Genomic DNA, 21,218 nt, shown 5'->3' on the forward strand with positions numbered 1-21,218 from the left:
ATTTTCTTCGAATTTAAGCCTTTGTATTAAATAGAACAATGTCATTTAGAGGATTATAGGAGAAGTAACAAGAGACACTTTGCTTTGTATACAACAATGGTTCTTAACCAGGGATGATTTTATTCATGAAGCGACATTTGAGAATGTCTGGAAATATATTTTTGGTGTCAAAACTGAGGGGAGGAAGGTACTTCTTATGTGTGTGGCACACAGGGGCAAAGATGCTGATAAACACACCGTAATGAACAGAATATCCCCCCACAAGAAAAAATTACTTGGACCAAAATATCAATAGAGTCCAGGTTGGGAAACCATGGTATTCGCTTAATCCCTTCTTGAGCATCATCTTTCTGTGTGATACTTACTAGTAATATTAGGCACACTTGAGAAGTAGAACACAGTTTATAATTTTCTCCCTAAAGTTAAATAGAAAATCTTATATCAAGGCTAAGCAGGATATTTATTGATGTGAGTTATGCTATACTTAGACTGGATAAAGTTGATTTTTTTTTCTTATGACCATACAGTAAATCATTTTAGGATCCCTTCCTTCTTCTATTCAAGTACCTAGACCTTTCTATTCCAGAGCACCCCAATTATGTCTGCTTTGGCCTTGCTTCATTCTGTTCCTAGATCATCCACACTCTAATTCCCTGGGATCAGCTACAAGCTACAGGGTCAAAGTTGATTGATTTTTAGCAGAAATAGACAGAATTTTGGTCCAAAATGATAAAACCAGAGGCTACATGAATGGACTTACTCGGTTTACTTAGAGTAACTTGTTTTCCACATCAGACTGATTTTCTTTTCCTAATATTTCTCAATTCTAGTTCCTTTCCATCTGTTTGATCAAAGCTTCATATACTCGTCATCATTTTCCTGAACCATTGAAATAAACACTTAATATTGAAATAACCTCCTATCTTTTCTGCAACTTTTGCCATCTTCCTACCCATTTTCCACCTAATGATTATCTTTGTAAAGCACTTTTTCTCCCAGATTTTTCCCCATTCCATCAGTGGTCTTTCCTCTATAAGAATGTTTCTTAAACTTGGGTTACATATGGAATCTTTTTAAAGGGGAAACAAATTCCTTCAGATCACTTGTCCATCTTGAATTACTTTATTTTAAAATCACTTATACATGTGTAAACATAAAACCAAATTTAAGATACAACTATGAAACCAAAACATTTTCAAATTTAAAATAAACCAAGCTATACAACAAAGAAAATTCAAAAGTATAATATTAATTCAATATGACCATTAATATTGTCCAGAGTCTGTAACAGTGCTTGCTGTGGCCATGGTTCTTTTACTTTCAGATGTGTGTTCCGTATAGTGAGCTGGAGCGTGACTCAGTTTGTCAAATTCTTCGTTTTGTCCCTGGCGTGAACACATTATTTATATATGGAAGCTGCCTTCATTCTTTTCCCATTAGTCCAGGATAGATAAATGTTGTACACCAGTACAAGCAAAAAAAAAAAAAAAAAAAGTACAGAACAAAGACAAATGCAGGCACCAGTAATTGATAATCTACATCATCCAGGTCTCATATTGTTATCTTATATTTCTTTTCTTGTTTTAAATAGATTTTATTTATTTATTAGAGAGAGAGAGAAAGAGAAAGCATGAGCAGGGATGAAGGGAGAGGGAGAAGCAGACTCCCTGCTGAGTAGGGAGCCCTATGTGGGGCTCAATCCCAGGACTCTGGGATCATGACCTGGGCCGAAGGCAGGTGCTTAACGACTAAGTTACCCAGGTGCCCTGTTACCTTATAGATCTTTAAATTCTGAAAATAAACTGGAGGGGACAGGGGAGGGCTAGTGTGGCAGGGTGATGGACATTGGGGAGGATTTGTGCTATGGCGAGTGCTGTGAATCGTGGAAGGCTGATGATTCACAGACCTGTACCCCTGAAACAAATAATACATTATATGTTAATTTTAAAAAGGTAAAAAAACAAATTGTGAAAGTAAAAACACAAAACTAAGAATTCTCATTATCAGCTCAAGAAAAAGGCTGTGAGTTTGAGTCCTCTTTTCTCATTAGTGAGAAATATTGATTTATAGAATTGAGTCTACATTCCATAGTTAGGCATGCAAAGTCCTCACTGTGCTGCTGTTCTTTCCTGATCCCACAGGCTCATCGGTGGGCCTTTACTTCTTCACTTACTACCTAGGGTTACGGAGCTCACCAGTTGCCCTGCCTGCGTACTCTTTCAGCTCTCTGTGCCTTTCACTTTTGCTACTTCCTCTGCAGTCTGCACTCCCAGGTTTGTTTTTTATATCTTAATCATCCTTCAAAATCTAGCCTAGGTGTCATTTCCTCTATAGCCATTTCTAGAACTCCAGGTTGAAAAATGTAACTCCTCCTGTGGACCAAGGGCACCCTGTGTTCATCTCTAACCAGTCTCCTCCTTTGTAACAGTGGCTTTGTTCATTCCCTCACTCCACAATAAGCTTTTTGAGAGAAGGCTTGGAACCACTGGCACCCAGTCCAGACCCTCACATACCAATAGTCACTCAGTAAATATTTTAGTAAACCACCTCTGGTAACCATATTGGGTTTTTGGTTTTTTTTATTTCCAATAATCAGAATTGAATATACTTTGAAAAATGATAGAAAAATTATAGTTGAAAATGTACTAGATTTGTAAATGATGGGACTGGAATTCACATCTTGCCTGCCATTTATTCTTATGTACAGAATGGAGATAAATAATCACCATTGCACACACTGTTTTTGCGAATGTGCAAAATTCTGGCACAGTGTTTGACAAATAGGCATATAGTCATTTGATATTAGTTTCTTCACTAATTAATATATTATTAATTATTATATTACTGTTTTATGGCCTTTAGTGATTTGAAATTATTTTTGTTAGCCATTAAGGTTCAAATATATATACTTCCTTATTGCACTTAGATTGAAGCCTAGTATTAGTTATTTTCCTAAACTGAGTTTCAACACTGCTATATAAAGTAGATGACACAATCAATTTTTCCTTTTCATCCTCACAAGATACTTCACTCTCTTTAACTATTTATATTTATTCAGAACATATTTCTTTTCTTATATTGCCACAGGCATGAGAGAACCTCTACTTTGTTCTTATTACCTAGAGAAATCTTTCTTCTTCCATCTCTTTGTGGTCTGTTTTCATCAGAAAGCATCTGCTTTGAGAAATATTTTCTTTATCTGCATTGTATTATTGAATTTTTATGCTTTCATATAGATATTAGAGCCTATTGCTTCAGTTCTTCGAGCAGTAGGCTTAGGTTTATCAATAATATTAAATGTATCATAAAAGTAAGTTATATGGAATTAAACAGTATGGAAAGTTTCTTTAACTCATGGATTCCTAGCTCTTACTTTGTTTTATAAACAGAATAGATATAATGTAGATATGAAAGCAGCTGAGACAGATATATCTGATGCTAACAAGGAAACACAAAAAGTGTGAAAGACTGCATTTATTATGGGATGAAACGCAAGCTACAAACTATAGGAGTTCCTAAAACAAAATTCTTAATAAAGGATACTTACTGGTACAAGAAAATTCAGGGTCTGTGAAAGAAAAAAGCTTCACAGATATGGGGATAACCAAAAGATGAACCAACCTACAAAGCAATGTGATCAGCATCCGTAGGGACAAAGTATCAACTTAACATCTTGAGGATAGGAATAATGAAATCAGTTTGATGTAAAGTAGAAGGCATGCATCAGTGACCCACAAGAAGTTCCTGTTATCACAATTTTTCTCTGGTTTTATGTCATCCTATGTGCCACAAGTGTTTCGGAATTGAATTAAAATTGCACCTGTCATACCTTGACCCTCGCACCTTCAGCCTACTTTCTGAATTCAATTCAAATTAAAACCTTAGTGCATTTTGGTGGAGAGATTTTTGACTAACAGGAAAAAACAAAAACAAAAACTATTTGGAACCTCAGAAGAAAGGCATTTGGTTCTGTTTTTTTGTCCCCTTCATCACAATCATGAAGAGTACCACTCTACCATCTGGTCGGAGATAAAAGAGAACCTTAGGGTCTTGTTTTCTAAGTTGGGAATAAAGTAATTTGAGTTGGCAAATTTCAGTGAACAGTTATAAGTTTACAAGTATTGACCTCAGGCATTTTTGTATCCATGTTGCCTGCATTTGGACCACAGTTAACATATGTCATTTTTAGAAACTGAGCACTGTTTGACAGCTTGCACAAAGAAGAGAAATTGACAGAACTCCATGTGTTTCTGCTTCCAGATCTCTTGTTCAATATAACCTTCTGTTTAAAATATAAAATTATTAGGGCTGTTATGACATGTACATTTGATTTCGTGATTTTTTTGACTTGTCCTCTGTGTTAATTTAACTTCTTTAAGGTTACCAGTATTCACTTACATGTCAGATTGCTTTAAAAAAAATAAACAAACAAACAAACAAAAAAACCCAACCCGGGGTGCCTGGGTGATTCAATGGGTTAAAGCCTCTGCCTTCGGCTCAGGTCATGATCCCAGGGTCCTGGGATCGAGCCCCACATCGGGCTCTCTGTTCCTCAGGGAGCCTGCTTCCTCCTCTCTCTCTGCCTGCCTCTCTGCCTACTTGTGATCTCTGTCAAATACATAAATGGAATCTTAAAAAAAAAAAACAGTTATTTCTATGATTTTGTATCAACTATTTTGTATGCAAGGTCACATCCTTTGCTCTTAGAGACCTTAGAGTCTATTGGAGTAGAATATAATCTCTAAAGAAAATGATAAGACAAGCCACAGGCTGGGAGAAAAGTTTTGCAAAAGACCTATCTGATAAAGGACTCTTATGTAGGTTCATTAATTTTAACAAATTTATTAGCCTGTTAAAGGAGGGGCAAGCTATGCGTGTGGGGTCAGCATGTATATGGGGGCTCTGTATTTTCCACTCACTTTTGCAGTGAACCTAAAACTATTCTAAAATGTTTGTGTAAAAATAGAACTGCCCTATGACCCAGCAATTGCACTATTGGGTATTTACCCTAAAGATACAAACGTAGTGATCCAAAGGGGCACGTGCACCCGAATGTTTATAGCAGCAATGTCCACAATAGCCAAACTATGGAAAGAACCTAGATGTCCATCAACAGATGAATGGATCAAGAAGCTTTGGTATATATACACAATAGAATACTATGCAGCCATCAAAAGAAATGAAATCTTGCCATTTGCAACAACATGGATGGAACTAGAGCGTATCATGCTTAGCGAAATAAGTCAAGCAGAGAAAGACAACTATCATATGATCTCCCTGATATGAGGAAGTGGTGATGCAACATGGGGGCTTAAGTGGGTAGGAGAAGAATCAATGAAACAAGATGGGATTGGGAGGGAGACAAACCATAAGTGACTCTTAATCTCACAAAACAAACTGAGGGTTGCTGGGGAGAGGGGGTTTGGGAGAAGGGGGTGGGATTATGGACATTGGGGAGGGAATGTGCTTTGGTGAGTGCTGTGAAGTGTGTAAACCTGGTGATTCACAGACCTGTACCCCTGGGGATAAAAATATATGTTTATAAAAAATAAAAAATTAATTAATTAAAAAAAATTTAGGTGTCTACATTGAAAAGAATCAGGAAAACGTACTTAATTAGAGTTGAACATTAAGGGTTTTTTTTTTTCTGTAAAATGTTGTGTATGATACAAATAAAATAATAATTGGTAAAGTGAAAAAAATAAAGTCTGTTTTTTAAAACGATAAATCCAATATATCATGTTAAATGTTATGAAACAAGGGTTATAAGAAGAATAGTAGCCCAGAGAAGAGGGGTTTTATTCAACCTAGGGAGATTTGGAGATTTCACAGAAGTGATAACCTTTGGACTGGGATTTAAAAGACAAATAGAATTTTACCTGTAGAAAGGTACAAGGCAGGAATTATAGGTAATGAAGGAGAAGGGGAGAGGTGAGCAAAGGGGTTAAAAGAGAGGGAGGGGGGAAAGGAGCAGCAGGAGAAAGTGTGACATACTCTGTGAATGCCTAATAATTCACACGGAAACCTGAGTTTATAGTAGTCACAGGTCATTGGACTTGTGGTACATGTTGCAAATTTTCATTCTGTCTGTCATGCTGATGTATGTCATGTCTGACATGTAAGAGTCTAGGGAGCAAGCCATTGGCCGGCAAGCCATTTAGAAGAACAGAAAAGATACTGTGTGCTTACTCTTGTCATTGTTAGGGGTTATCACATGGAATCCTTATGTTACTGAACTCAAATACAGCTGCCCTTCACCTGAAAGTTCATCACTCAAGAGACAGGTTTTCATTGGAAAGAAATTTGAACTTTATTCAGAAAGCTTGGAACCTGAGGAGTAGGTGGACTCTTGTTCAGAAGCCAACTCTGAGGTTTCTGCCTGGCCCAAGGTTTTGTTTTGTTTTGTTTTGTTTTGTTTTTTTAATAAACATATATTTTTATCCCCAGGGGTACAGGTCTGTGAATCACCAGGTTTACACACTTCACAGCACTCACCAAAGCTGGCCCAAGGGTTTTTAAAGAGGCTTAGGGTGGTGAGTCAGTAGACGGAATGCAGCGGCCTTCAGTGTTTCTTGATTCATGCAAACTCAATGATGCCAAGTACAAAAGTTATCTCATGAGAGGCGGTTGTGCAGGAGGGTCTGGTTCTTGTTTCAGGATGTGCTGGAGTGCTCTGTTCTCTCTGAAGAGAAAGGCACGGTCTACAGATGCACAAAGGGAGGTCCGTAAAGTCATCTGTGTGACTAAAAAAGAAAATAAAATTTTTGTGCTAAAGAACTGCCAGACTAATCAGAAAGTTGAGGTGGTTTCAGACAGACTTACTGGCTTCTGTGACCTAGGAAAGCTCTAGTCCTTTACTCCTCAAGGCCAGCGGTCTGCAAATCTCAAAGAAAGTAAATAGTTCTGTTACGCATCATGGATCTTAGATCCACAAATTCCGAATGTGGTAACTTGAAGCAAGTGAACCAGTAAGACCCGCTCATATACTGTTACACAGCATTCTTTGGAGCTGGGGATTATTGTCTCAGTTTGCCATTGAAGAGTCTAAGGCAGAGAGAGGTTAAGTAACTGCCCAATTTCACACAGCTAATCAGTAGCAGAGCTGAGACTCAAATCTGGGCATTATGGTAGCAAAGTTATATGACTGGTCACACTCTAAGGAGTGGTTTGAGTGAAACAGTCAAAGGGAGAAACTGAATGTAGATCAGATGTCATTGCTTATCTTTTGTTTTTCCAGGTCCCTTTGCAAGGCAGTAGACCAGCAGCTGTAATCCGCGGCCGTCCTGTCACACCTTCATCATGTTTCCCTTGACCAGAAATGCACTGAATCAGTTCAAGATTCGAAGCATTCAACAACTCAGGTCAAGGCAGAGTCACAAAAATCATTCTCAAGATTTCCATGATAGATACGGTAACACTGTATTAGCCAGTGGGACGGCTTTCTGTGTTGTTGCATGGTTGTTCACGGCCACACAGATTGGAATAGAATGGAACCTGTCTCCAGTCGGCAGAGTCACCCCAAAAGAATGGAATGATGAGTAACCATCAAAGTTACTGTAATACAAAATTGTTTCAAAATTAACTTGTTACTTAAGCACTCTGCTGCTCATTAAATATAACATAATTGAAGAAATAAAATACATTTGAAACCTTTAAAAAGTTGTTGAAAATACTCATTATAGTGCCTAGAAGCAAGACAGTAGCAGTGGGTATAGGTTATAGGAGATTATGAATAATAAATATTTGAAAGTAGAATTAATAATGCATGTGTTTTTCTGGCTTGATGATTTACATTAGGTATCCCTTAGTGGGAATACACACATATGTACCTTACAAATTAGTTTAATTGTTTGGCCGATTCTGTTGAATCTTTCCTTAAAATATATTCATGATAAAAAAAATTCATGATCTTTTTTTCACATCCTTTTATCTTTCCCACCATGATCTGAATCACCATACTCTCACTGGGGTTACTATAAAAACTTCCTCACCAGTTTCCTTGCTTCATCACATAATGTCCCCCCAAACCTGCATCCTCTACTCCACCATACACAACTTTTTTTTTTTTTTAACACAGAAGCCAGAATGCTCATTTTATTTTTTTATTTTTTTAAATTTTATTTATTTGACAGGCCCAGAGAGCACAAACTGGGAGAATGGCAGAGGGAGAGGGAGAAGCTGGCTCCCCGCTGAGCGAGAGCCTGATGCAGGGCTCCATCCCAGTACGCTGGGATCATGGTCTGAGCTGAAGGCAAATACTTAACCAGCTGAGCTACCTGGGCACCCCAGAATGATAATTTTAAAACATTCATGATATCACTCCTCTTTTCAAAACCCAGTGACTACATTCCACTCAGAGCTAACGCCAAAGTCCTTAGAAAGGTACACAGGCCCCTAGATGCTGCACTGGTCAGTTTTACTCTTGCACCAGGACGCTTCCATTCGCTCTTTTCTCTGCTTGCAGTGTATTTAATTCAGATCTTGTATGACTCATTTCATCATACTTTTCAAGGTTTCATTCTTATGTCATATTTTCAGGGGAGGCCTCTGACTACCTTTTTTAAGATTGCAGCCCCTGCTTAGTTCGGGCTTTGTCTGTTCTATTTCCTTGCTTTATTTTTTCCATAGAAATTATCATCATCTGACATAAGATATATTTTGTTTATTGTCTGTGTGCAAAGCTCCATAAAAGCATAGTGTAGAAGCAGGATTTTTCATGACTTATCCCTATAACAGGGCTTGATAGATTAGACCTTCAGTAATTATTGGTTGAATTAATATTAGTCTACCAATAATGAATTTGTTTACCACTGTGGCTTTGCAATGATTATTGGAGAGTATATTGTTTATCTATTGCTATTTTATAAATTACCCTGAAACTCAGTGACTTACAACAGTTATCATTTATTACCTCACAGTTTCTGTGGGTCAGGAATCTCAGTGCATCTTAGCTGGATATCACTGGCTCAGGATCTCTCTCTCTTAAAACCTGAATGTCAGGACAATAATCATTTCAAGTATAACTAGGATAGGATCTATATCCAAACACATATGGCTCTTACTGGCCTTAGGACCTCACTGAATATTGCCTGGAGACATCAGTTCCTTTTGTGTAGTTTTCTCTCTAGAGCAGCTCACAATGTAACAGAATAAAAGATACAAAAGCCAAGGTCTTTTGTAACCTAATCTAGCAAGTGACATTCCATCACCTCTCCAATATTTTGTTCACTAGAAGTCAGACACTAAAGGCTATAAAAAAGGGGAAAGGATTATGCAGGGGCATGTTTACCTCAAGGTAGTCATTAGGGAATACCTATCACAGTTGACACTGGAGACCACGTCCTCCTGGATGACTAACCTCCAAATAAATGTATCTCAATGTCAAATATATATTAATACTGTTATTCTGTAGACAAAGGACTTTTTGTGTTCCTTCTCAGTTTTACTATGTGAGTTCCTTTAGAGTCCTTCCTAGGTATAGAATTGGTAGTTCTTAGGGAATGCTCATTTTCAGCTTTATCTGTGTTGCTAGATTATTTCCCAGAGTGGTCAAATAGTTTACAGTCTCACCAATAGTGTCTACAATTTCCTTTTATTCCACATCCAAACTCACTCTTAAGAGTTTTCATACATTTTAATATTTGCTGCTTTGGTATGGGTATGAAATAGTAGCTCATGTTTTAATCTATATTTCTTAAACCTAATTACTGATGAGGTCCAACATCCTGTGTTAGCCTGTGTGTGTGTGTGCGCACGCGCGCACTTTTCTGTTTTGCTTTTTCTCTAGTTATTTGTCTTACTCATCTTCTAAGTTTTTTAATAAATTCTCCTTACTAATTTTATCAGTTAGGGTTTAATCAGAGAGGTAAAGCCATATAATGCAAAATATCAGATTAATTATGGAAATTAGAACTGATGCAATGGTGAGAGCCAGTGGAGGGGTTTTTACAAGGCTGTTGCTTTGCCATCTGGTACTGAGTAAGTTCTCAGTAGAGGAAGAAAGCTGGATCTGAAGTAGGAGAGAGCAAAAACCAACTGGAATTGGGAAGAATGCCCTGGGATCATGGCTATAAACTAGAACCTGTGTCTGTTTGTCACTGTAACTAAGATGATGTGGATGACTTACGGGAGAAGTTGGTGCCATTCACTGTGAAACTTCACAATTGCCAATTTAACATAAGTGCACATCTTCCTTTTTTGTACTTCAGATAAAGACAATAACAAAAATATGCTTTTACCTAACATAACTTTCCTTCACGAGACTAATACACTAGTCCTGTCCCTTAAAAAGTACATGAAATCCCTTTACAAACCCTGGCAGGGGGTCACTGTCAACTTCCAGTTTACTGGAGTCATTTATGTGATTCCCCCAGTAAAAGCCTAAGACCTCTAAACCAGCAAAACCCAAAGTTATAGGGGAAATTGGAAGGGGAGGTGAACCATGAGAGACTATGGACTCTGAAAAACAATCTGAGGGTTTTGAAGGGGCGGGGGATGGGAGGTCGGGGAACCAGGTGGTGGGTATTAGGGAGGGCACGGATTGCATGGAGCACTGGGTGTGGTGCAAAAATAATGAATACTATTATGCTGAAAATAAAAAATTAAAAATTTTTTAAAAAAGAAATGAATAATTCTCTAGTGGATTACAAGAGGTAATTGTGATAGGACCCACCGTCATCTCTACTTGTTGATTCGCAGACCTGAAATTCCCAGCTCTGGAAAATAGCACTATGTGTTTGTTGGACATTTAGAGCATGGAAGACATTACCTCAGCCTGGCAAGGTAGTGTTATCCAGCTGCTGTCCTAACTAACACTTTTAAAAGGTTATTGCACCATTCCATCAGTGATGGGAAACACGGTAAGATAAGTGAATTCCATAAGCATGAATCCATTAAAGTATTTCATTTGCTATAAAGTAAGTTTCTTGATCAGGATCCGTGCTTTGTTGTGCACCAAGATACTAAATAAGGCATTTAGCAAGTTCATGAATGATGGTATTCAGAAAAAAGTTGCAGAGACAGAAGGTAGATCTACATCATTAGTTAAGTGTCTGTTCAAATAAGAACAAACAACTGCCCTTTCCATGACTGAAGTGGTCCAAGGGGAATGGTCCTAAATATAGGTGCATTGGTGGCCTGTCCACTGGTAGATTGGGTGCACTCAGCAGTATCTATAGCCAGATTAGTCTTGATGGGTGCAAGTCCATTTTGTGAACCCGTACATAATCATCACTGCTGTCGTGATCACTTTGAGGTATTGAGAAGGCATAGGGTGCTGAGAAAGAGAGTGATAGCCATAAGAATGGGTCATCTTGTCTACCTGATTATTAAGGTAATACTCTGCTGACTATTCTCTTCTGTGTATCTGTATGGGACCTGACTGCCTTCCCACTCTGCCTTTTTATAGAAGTCTGTTCACATAATCTGTTCCCAAACTTGGTGTCACCAATTTTCCAGTAGTGTTCCTTGTAATTCCTTGAAGAGCTTGTCACGCCATTAGCTGGTCCCCATGACTTGGTATACAATTGTATCTCTGGTAATTTTTCCTTCCAAATAACATAAGCAACTGTGTATTCTACTTAAAATATTGCCCACCATGAAGATCTCCCATCTTCTTCGGTGTCAACTTAGAATTAAACTGTATTGCTGAAGCCCTCCACTTTCAGTTATGGCAAAATCTATTTTGCAGAACCAGATTTGAATTTTTTCTTCTTTGGTCCACTGGTAATAAGAAACTCCCCATAGGGCCGTACACACCTGCATACCCAACTAAGTTTAAAGTGAATGAATCTTTCCCACACACACATCTTGTAAACAGTGGAACCAGGAGATCTTTACAACCTGTTCTTTTACTTCAAAGTTACACTGTTAGTCTTTTTTCAGGTATACAAGTTGGAAGTTCTGGAAGGATTCAGGCTGGAACTAGAAGAAGATAGGGAAGAAATCACAGAACGTTGTGAAAACCTTCAAAGTGAAAATATTATCAAGAGAGTAGATCAGTAAGGAAGTAGAGATAGGGAATGCATGGCTTGTAATGAGTTTTTTAAAATGGCTGTTACTGGGTGCCTGGGTGGCTCAGTGAGTTAAGCCTCTGCCTTCGGCTCAGGTCATGATCTCAGGGTCCTGGCATCGAGTCCCGCGTCTGGCTCTCTGTTCATCAGGGAGCCTGCTTCCTCCTCTCTCTCCGCCTGCCTCTCTGTCTACTTGTGATCTCTCTCTGTCAAATAAATAAATAAAATCTTCTTTAAAAAAAATAAATAAAATGGCTGTTACTCTCCTCTTTACCTTTACCCTGAATATTTTCTGATTTGTTATGGGGATGAAAGCCTCTATATGTGTATATATAGTAAGCCTGTGTGTGTGTGTGTGTGTAGAGAATGCATATGTGTATATATCTATATATATAGATACAGACATACACATACATCTGTATATATACACATACATATAAATGCATCTTTTTAAGAATACAGTTATTCTAAGGAATGTATATATGTATGTATATATACTTCAGATTATTGTGATAATAAAATTTGTGGCCACTGGTTTCTTATAATAAAATTTAGATATTGATCTTTTAGTTTTTCTAACCTTTCTCACTGGATATTATATTTTGGTCATATGTAAAACATTGCAAGCAAGCCATTTTGTTGTTCTCCTTGTGTCTTACAACTAACTTCTAGGTACATTTATAAAATTACCAGCCACAACAAAATTGTTGCATTGTCTCACACACTTCTTGGAAAACTGTATTATTATATATTATCATTTATGAGGAAAGTTTTCCTTTGCAGTTCTTGAATACATTTGCTTGCAGTCAGCAGAGTTGGATAACTTCATTTTGATACATATTCTCCCTTTATTTGGAAAAACTGAGCTGCCATGGCTGTATTTTGCTACTGGGCTCTAAAAAAGTATGAATAAAAGTAAAAAATGAATAATTAAAGTTTTCTATATCTATGTGGTGTTACAGCTGCTAAAGGATTGGATGTTTTTCTCATTTGAAATTGTAGTAATCCTATAAAGTCTGTAAGCTCGTCATGCATCTTGTTGAATGTATGTAAGCCTATGATTAGCCTGGATTGTCTAAGTGACATGGAAGTCAATTTAAAATGAAAACAGAATTCACATCTCTTGGCTTTTGGTCTACTGCGCCATTAGGAATCTCACAGAATTTCTAAGAAAAGACAACCCTGATCTAATCCCGGGTGGTGGTGATAAGTTGATAAATAAATGCTGTGGCCACATGCCGACTATTAAGAAGATTGGTAAATAAGAGTCAGGATGGAGGATGGAGCCAAAGAGCCAAAGGGGTAGTATGTATTTGATCAGCCTTAAGTTATGTCCATCTGCTTTAAATAGGATTTGAATTCGAGGCCCGGTATTTACTAGTTCTTTTTTCATAACACAACCTTGTGGATAAGTTAGTAACAATGACAAATGTGTAAAACAATGCTAAAAATTCTGGTTTCAGTTATAAACAATAGATACCTCTGTGTCAGTTTTGACCTATTCCTTAACTGATTTATCAGATGCACTGTGTTCCATCTTTAAAGTTGTGATGCAAAAAAAGTGAAGTAGAAATTGCAAGCCAGTTATTAGTACCCATTGTTAAAACATTACAAAAATAAATTCATCCCCTTTCAAAGAAGTTTTTGTAATTTTTGAAATTAAATATAAAAATAGTTCCTCGTTTGTTACCAGTATAAAAAAGTGCATAGATGTACAACATGCATCTTCAAACCTTTCATGTTTTGCAGTAACAGCAGTTGCTTTCCTGTAGGGGGATGACATTAGTTTGAGCAGTATCTCTTATTTTCCAATAACCTTTTACATTACAAAAAAATCTGCAACTTCATTTTCTTCCCCTATCTGGAAACCATAGAAACCAATGTGAAATTATAGCTAAGAAGTTCGTCACTGGGCTATCTCAAGCTGATCTCCATGGAAACATTTCACATTTTCTTGAAATGAAAGATCTTCCAATCAGGCACACAACCATAACTGATGGGTGTCTGACAAATATAACAACAACAACAGAGAAGTATATGGATATTTTATTAGATAATACATGCAGGAGAGTTTTAAAACCACTTCATAAATGAGAACATTTAAATGGTAAGTATAATGCCAACTATAGAAATAAACATACAGTTTTGAAAACAATGTTCTGTCACTCTTTTTAAATGTTGTTCTTTTTAGATTTTTGCATTAAAGGCAACTTCCTAAAATAGTATGGACTTTGAATTCAGAAAGATCTATATTCAGAATCTCGTCCTGCCCCTTAGCTCTCTGCTCTTTGTTTCTATTTTCTTATCATAAAATTGAGGGAAATAATATCTGATTTATAGATTGCAGATTAAATTGAGTTAGATGCTTAATAATTATAAATTTTATCTGGTAAAATAAGTATTGAGGTGGAGGATTTTAGTCCTTTAATAAATGGTTAATGGATAATACTGTCCTATATGATATATTAAATATGAATGCCACATTTCCAAATATCAGAGCTCTGTTATTTAACTGTGATAATACAAAGGCTCTCACTAGTTCCAAACTTGGATAATTTCCAAAAATTCACTTTTGATATTATTGTTTGGAGCTTGGGTCACATGAATAGGGATCCATCCTTTTGTAGGAGTGAGCTCTAAAATAAACCTGTGAGGTAAAAATATTATTTTCAAAATTAAATTATAAAATTGTAAACTCTTAGATTACATAATCAAAATTAATTACCAAATAGAGTTTATTATAAAGTTCAGTATTCATTTAATGTATTTTTCTCTTATATATAGAATTTATACAGTAATATAGATTTACCAAGATGTATACATGATTAATATCATTGTCCAGTAGTCCCAGACAGAGTGTGAGGACTGTAAAATTGTAATTTTGTAAGAGCAATTTGTGAGAGCAATGGGAAACTGAGAAACTAATCAGGAGCATGTAGAGCTACTGAGGAGAGCATTAGATAGAATGTTCTGTCCTATAGGCATTTGTTTATCTTACATTTTTGTCTCTGTCATCTGTATCTATGTTGCAGTCTTTTAATTTCTCCCCAGTCTTCTCTGTTTGCTTTTCCTCTCTTCCTGTCTCTTTCTCCAAGCCTGTGTAATCGAATTTGATTAAGTTAAATGTATATACGTATATTATATATATATGTGTGTGTGACTCCTCTATATTGCTGTTAAGAACAATATTAGAATTAAAATTAAAAAATAAAAAAAAATTAAGTGTCCTTTAAACTTTTTCTGCTGCAATACTTGCTAAATGAGGGATATATTAAAAATTTCTATGGATGTAGCCAGAATTTGATTTTTTAAAAAAAGGGAAATAAAGCAATAGGAATGTGCATATTTTGTGGGTAAGGAAATAAATCCTTAGTGTCCTGAAAGTATTTTAAGCAATCATAATTACATTGATTATAGAATCTCTCAAACTTTTTAAGGAAATAACTGAAGTTTAATAAGCTATATGATACTTTATATTTACTTCAAGTGTGTTAACTATATTGTAAATATTTCGCTTACCTTAGACTAAGATAGGCTTGCTGTTATGTCACCATTTGAAGAGCATTATATTTGGCCACACACATTCTCTCAATGAAACACAGTCAAATGTTTATATGTATGAGGGGCATGTACTAGGGAATACCTTAAATTCACTCCAATTTCTGTATTTTCTCTATATACCTGCCTCCCTACCTACTAGATAATTTGTGAGCTTGAGTTTTTAGTTGTTACTACTGTAGTAATAAAGTATCCAAGACATTGCACTATTATTACATCACCTGATGCTGTTAGAATCGTGGTTAAAGTAATACACCACCCCGCTGAAGTTGGCTTAACTTTTGTGATCTATAAATTGTGGTGCCAGGAAAACTTCACAGTTCTAGTAACTCTAATGTGTGTGTGTGTGTGTGTGTACATATACATATACATATATACATTATATATATATATATATATATTCTCCCCAATAATAGTGAATAAGCAATCTAATCTGTCATCCCCAATAAAATAAGATAAGACTTTGACCTCATGCTCATTTCAAAAATGTTACTTAAAATTAATTGTGTTTAAATAAACTACTAACATCATATATGTGCAAATTCATTTTTCAACATATTTTTGAAGTATTTAATCTGAAATACAGATAAATTTGAGCTATGCTTGTTATTTTCCTAATGTGATAACATTAAAAGTAATTATTTTACTTCATATTCATAGAACAAACTGCTTGAAATTTGGCCAGTGAAAGACTCTACCCAACAATAGGGAAATAGTTATTTTTATCTGCTTAATGTTACACAACTTCAAAGTGGTCAATTCTTCAGTTATCGCCTGAGCAATGAGGCAATTGTTTATGTAAAATAAAACAATAATATTATTAATGACACCTAAAAGGAAGTTTCCAATTAGGAGAAGAGGAATCTTATGTTCTTCACAACTACTTTTTCTCATACATTGGATACCATTTTTAAAAACAAGATTATTTGCTTAGTCTTTACTTATGTGTTACATATTTATATAGCCATTTAACTAATATAGTGTTGCTATAAACTGAGGTGTTTGTGGTCCTTCATAATTTGTGTTGAAACTATATCCCCAGTGTGGTCATATCTGGAGGTGGGGGCCTTTGTCCTCATAAATGGAATTTATAAATGGAATTAGTGCCCTTATAAAAGAGATCCCAGAGGACTACACTGGCCTTTTCTACCATGTGAGAACAGAGCAAGAAAATAACTATCTATGAATCAGTATGTGGGCTCTCATCAGATGCTGAATCTGCTAGCATCCTGATCTTGAACTTTTTGTCCTCCAGAACTGTAAGAAATACACTTCTGTTCCTTAGAATCCTCTCAGTCTGTGATACTCTATTACAGCAACCCAAATATAATAAGATAAATATTTTATACTCTTTATTCATTTAAAATTAGTTTATTGGCTTGTTTTATAAATCTCAGGATATAAGATCATTAATTAGTTTGTGCAATATAATTATTAGAATTTTAAGTAGTTGTAGAGAAGAGGGTGGCAAAATAACAAAGTATCTTTTATGAATTACTTCGAAATGTGTGGCACATTCTATTTGCATTAGTTGGAACTAACTGTTATGTAAAGCTGTCACTGAGCCAGTCTCTCTTCAAACTACAAACTTGGTAAGTTTGTCTATGGTTATTTAGATAGAGTAAAGCTAACCTGAAGAAAGAGATCTAAAATGCAATCTCAAGAAAATAGAAGTTTATCTCTCTCTGATTTAGCAGTTCAGTGCAGGCAAACAATCCAGGGCAGTAGGTTATACCCTAAAGCACCAACTTCCATAAAACAGTAGCCACAGGAGACACCAAAGGCAGTTAGGAAACATTTAATAACAGGAAAGAGAGTTACACATTTTTCAAGCCAAAACAAGTTCCTTCTTTCTCCTAAGATAGGATGGTTATAGAAATAGTGTGTGTGAGTGTGTGTGTGTGTGTGTGTGTGTGTGTTTGAAATAAATAGCATAGCCATATTGCAATTAAAACCAAAAGCATTCCAAAATTATAAAACAGCCCCTTCCACCTGGAATTTTAAAAATAAATATATAAATAACTTGTATTAGGGTTATCTAGAAAAATATAACCCATAGGTTATATTTTAATCTCTCTCTCTCTCTATCTATATCTACTTCCCTGTTTTCTTCCTCCTCCTTCCTCCCTCCCTTCCTTTTTCCCTAGCTAAGCAGAGAGAGAGGGAGGGAGAGTTTATTACAGTGTGTAGGTTGGTTCATCCACTTACGCAGGCTGACAAGTCTCAAGATCTAAAAAGCGAGTCAACATACTGGAGATCCAAGAAAGCTGATGTGTAGTTTCAGTCCAGTTTGAAGGCCTGAGAATGAGTCGTCATGAAAATTCCAGTCTGAAAGTAAGCAGTCTTAAGACCCAAGAAAACCAAGTGTTTCAGTCTAAGTTCAAGGGCCAGAAAAGACAAATGGTTCAGATCAAACAACTACAAGGAAGAATTCCCTTTTATTTGCACAAGGTAGGCTTTTTAATTCTTCTCAAACCTTCAACTGATTTGGATGAGGCCCACCCACATTAGGGAGGACAGTCTGGTTTATTCAGTCTACCAATTAAAGTATTAATCTTATCCTAAAAGATCCTTACAAACATACCCAGAATAATGCTTGACCAAATATCTGGGTATTTCATGGCCCAGTCAAGTTGGCACATAAAATTAGCTATCATATAACTCTTGGGTCAGAGGAAACCAAAATTTCAGATCATCTTGAAAATGGAGATTTATGAGAATACGATATGCCAGAATCAGTGATATACAGCTAAATTAGGTACTGGAGGAAAATTTATAGATTAAATGCCTATGACTAAAAATGAAAAGTGAATTAACTGCTTACTAAAAGAAAAACTTTATAAAGAACTATATAGGGGCGCCTGGGTGGCTCAGTAGGTTAAGTTTCTGCCTTCGGCTCCGGTCATGATCTTAGTCTTGGGATCAAGCCCCGCGTCAGGCTCTCTGCTTGGCAGGGAGCCTGCTTCCTCCTCTCTCTCTCTGCCTGCCTCTCTGCCTACTTGTGATCTCTCTCTGTCAAATAAATAGATAAATAAAGTTTATAAAAAAAAAGAACTATATAAACCAAACAAAGCAGAATTAAAACTGGAAATTGAAATATAACAAAACATTATTAAAAACTAATAAATTAGGCATAGTAAATTCACTTATTTGAAATGACCACAATAAAAAAACATTATCAACCATATTAATTTTGTAAAATATGGGGAGAAAACATGAATACAGAAATTTAGAAATATTAAACATATATGGAAAAATAACAAATTAGTGTGCATACTTCTATGCAAATATATTGGAAAATCTAGATAATTGAATTGTTTTCTAGCAAAATACAATTTACCAAAATAAAAATTTATCATTTAATCCTAAAAGTTATGAAGTCTAAACAGATCAATTATCATGGAATAAACAAAATTTATTTTCATTTCATTTCATTTATTTCAATTAATTATTAAATTAATTATTTCAATTAAAAAAACAAGACCCTGTCTGGATCCAGATAAGAATTTTGCCCAACTCTGAATATAAGACTAAACTATTCTAACTATTCAGTCTAGACTATTCCACAACAGAGAAAAGAAGGAAATATCCAAATTCATATCAGGAATGAAATGAGTGTATTATTAATCCTAAATATTACAAAGTTTGTACCAAAAATAAAATTACAATGCAGTCTCATTGGCATTGGACTAATACATGTTGATCATATGGATTTATTCTAGGAATGCAATGTGCAATCATGGTTAAATATTAACAAATGCACTTATATAATTCATTATATTATTAGAGCTAGAGGGATAAATGATATGCTCATATTCATACATACATAAAGATCTTTCAAAATGTTTGACATTTATTATGCTTTAATGAGAAAAATATGATTTGTGTGCACATGCACGCACACACACACACATCCGTACCCCTAAAGTTGACATCTTACCTAATGGGAAAACATTAGAGGCTTTCCAATTAATGTCAGGCATAAGGCAAATATATGTTTTATATTTATTTAAAAATGTTAAATATATTTAACATTTTTATTAGCTGTATTAACTTATAAAAGTAGTCAAAACCACAAAGATATAAGAATTGGAAAGTAAGAATTCTATTTGCTGATGATAGAATTATGTATGCAGAAAACAAAAAAAAATGATGGGGAAACTTAAGAATTTCAGGGTGATAACAGATTAAAAAATCATAAAATCAATATTCAAAAGGATGCAATGGATGAGACAATTCCATTTTACAAAAGATAAATACATAGAATACCTATGTATAAATTTATATACAACAAATAGATGTGTCTATATAAACAAATGAAAACACATACCATATTCTTGGACAGAGAAACTCAATGTCATATAGAATTCAGTCTTCCCTGAAGACTGAATTCTGAAATAATTTATAACATTAAAGATTTTCCAAGAAAATTTGAAAAAGCTATTTTTCTTTGGAGCTTGGCAAGTTAATTATAAAATTCATTTAACAGAACAAATAATAATCAGGACATGCAAATTCCAGAAGTAGTGACTGACTCTCTCAATTATTAAAACATTTTCCAGAGTCTCTATTTCTGAATCACTATGCTATGTGTACAAATGGAAGCCAGACCAATATAATAGGTAATCCATAAGTCAATCTTATTGCATATGGACATTTAATTTATGATAGAGGCAGCATTTAAACAGTGAGGAAGAAGATGAACTTTTAATAAGTAGTGTGGAGGATAACTGATTAACCAAGTAAAGAAAAAAATTAATTTGTGTCCATTTCTGACATTTTACACATGATAAATTCTAACTGGTTTAGAATTTTACTATAACAAATGAAACTATAAAGCAAGAAGAAAACAGGGGAATTTATAACATGAGAGTGAGGAAAATCTTCTAAATAGGAGTTAAAAATCCAAGTGCAATAAGAAGAAATATTGGTAAATTTAAACATACTAAGAAATAACTTTGCATTGCCAAAAATCCAATGGCTAATGTGATAAAGTTTGAAAATTATGTCCATTTAAAGAGTTACTATCTCTAATATATAAAAGCCTTCTGAAGGCAGTGAGGTAAAATACAAATGGGCAAAGATATATGAACAGATAGTTCACAAAAAAAGAAATGCAAATAGCTCTTATATATATGAAAATATTCACGACTCTCCATAATAAGAGAAATGTGCTAATTAAAACTAAACTGAAATACTGTTTCTCACCAATCAGATTGGCAAAAATCCCGAAGTGTAACTAAATGTTGATGAGACTGAAGGAAAACTGGCATTGGCAAACATTGCTGTTGAGAATACAAAATGATGAATCTCCCTGGAGGAGAATTTGGCAATATTCTACGTTTATTCTTTGACCCAGCAATCTCATTTCTAGGTATTCATCTCAAACTGCACCAGCAAATATGTGAAAAATTACATGCAGAATGCTATCAATGGTAATTCTTTTATAAGAGCAAAAGACAGTAAACAGCCAGTTGTTAAACTCTTGTGTCCCAATTTCAAAACCCACCCATGTATAATTGACTAGATGGGCAGTCTGAGCCTCTACTCATCACATTTGTCTGTGCCCTGGCTTCAGTAAGTCTCTGCCTGTGGGGAGCATTACCACAACACTGAAGCTTGGAAAGCAAACTAAAGGATGCTAGCCTT

At 35.4% G+C, this 21,218-nt stretch overlaps 1 protein-coding gene across 5 annotated transcripts in view; it reads left to right on the top strand.

The window, feature by feature from the left end:
* Positions 1–7,644, top strand: part of LOC131824398 (cytochrome c oxidase subunit 7B2, mitochondrial) — a 163,992-nt gene extending 156,348 nt beyond the window's left edge. For all 5 annotated transcript variants that reach the window (XM_059162238.1, XM_059162227.1, XM_059162206.1 and 2 more), the window contains one exon: positions 7,238–7,644. In XM_059162238.1, the coding sequence (XP_059018221.1) occupies positions 7,300–7,542 (243 nt within the window). In that variant the 5' untranslated portion in view covers positions 7,238–7,299 and the 3' untranslated portion in view covers positions 7,543–7,644. The remainder of the gene's footprint in view (positions 1–7,237) is intronic.
* The last annotated feature ends 13,574 nt before the right edge of the window (positions 7,645–21,218 follow it).

The sequence above is a fragment of the Mustela lutreola genome, chromosome 1, assembly GCF_030435805.1.
Source record: "Mustela lutreola isolate mMusLut2 chromosome 1, mMusLut2.pri, whole genome shotgun sequence".
Lineage (NCBI taxonomy): Eukaryota > Metazoa > Chordata > Mammalia > Carnivora > Mustelidae > Mustela > Mustela lutreola.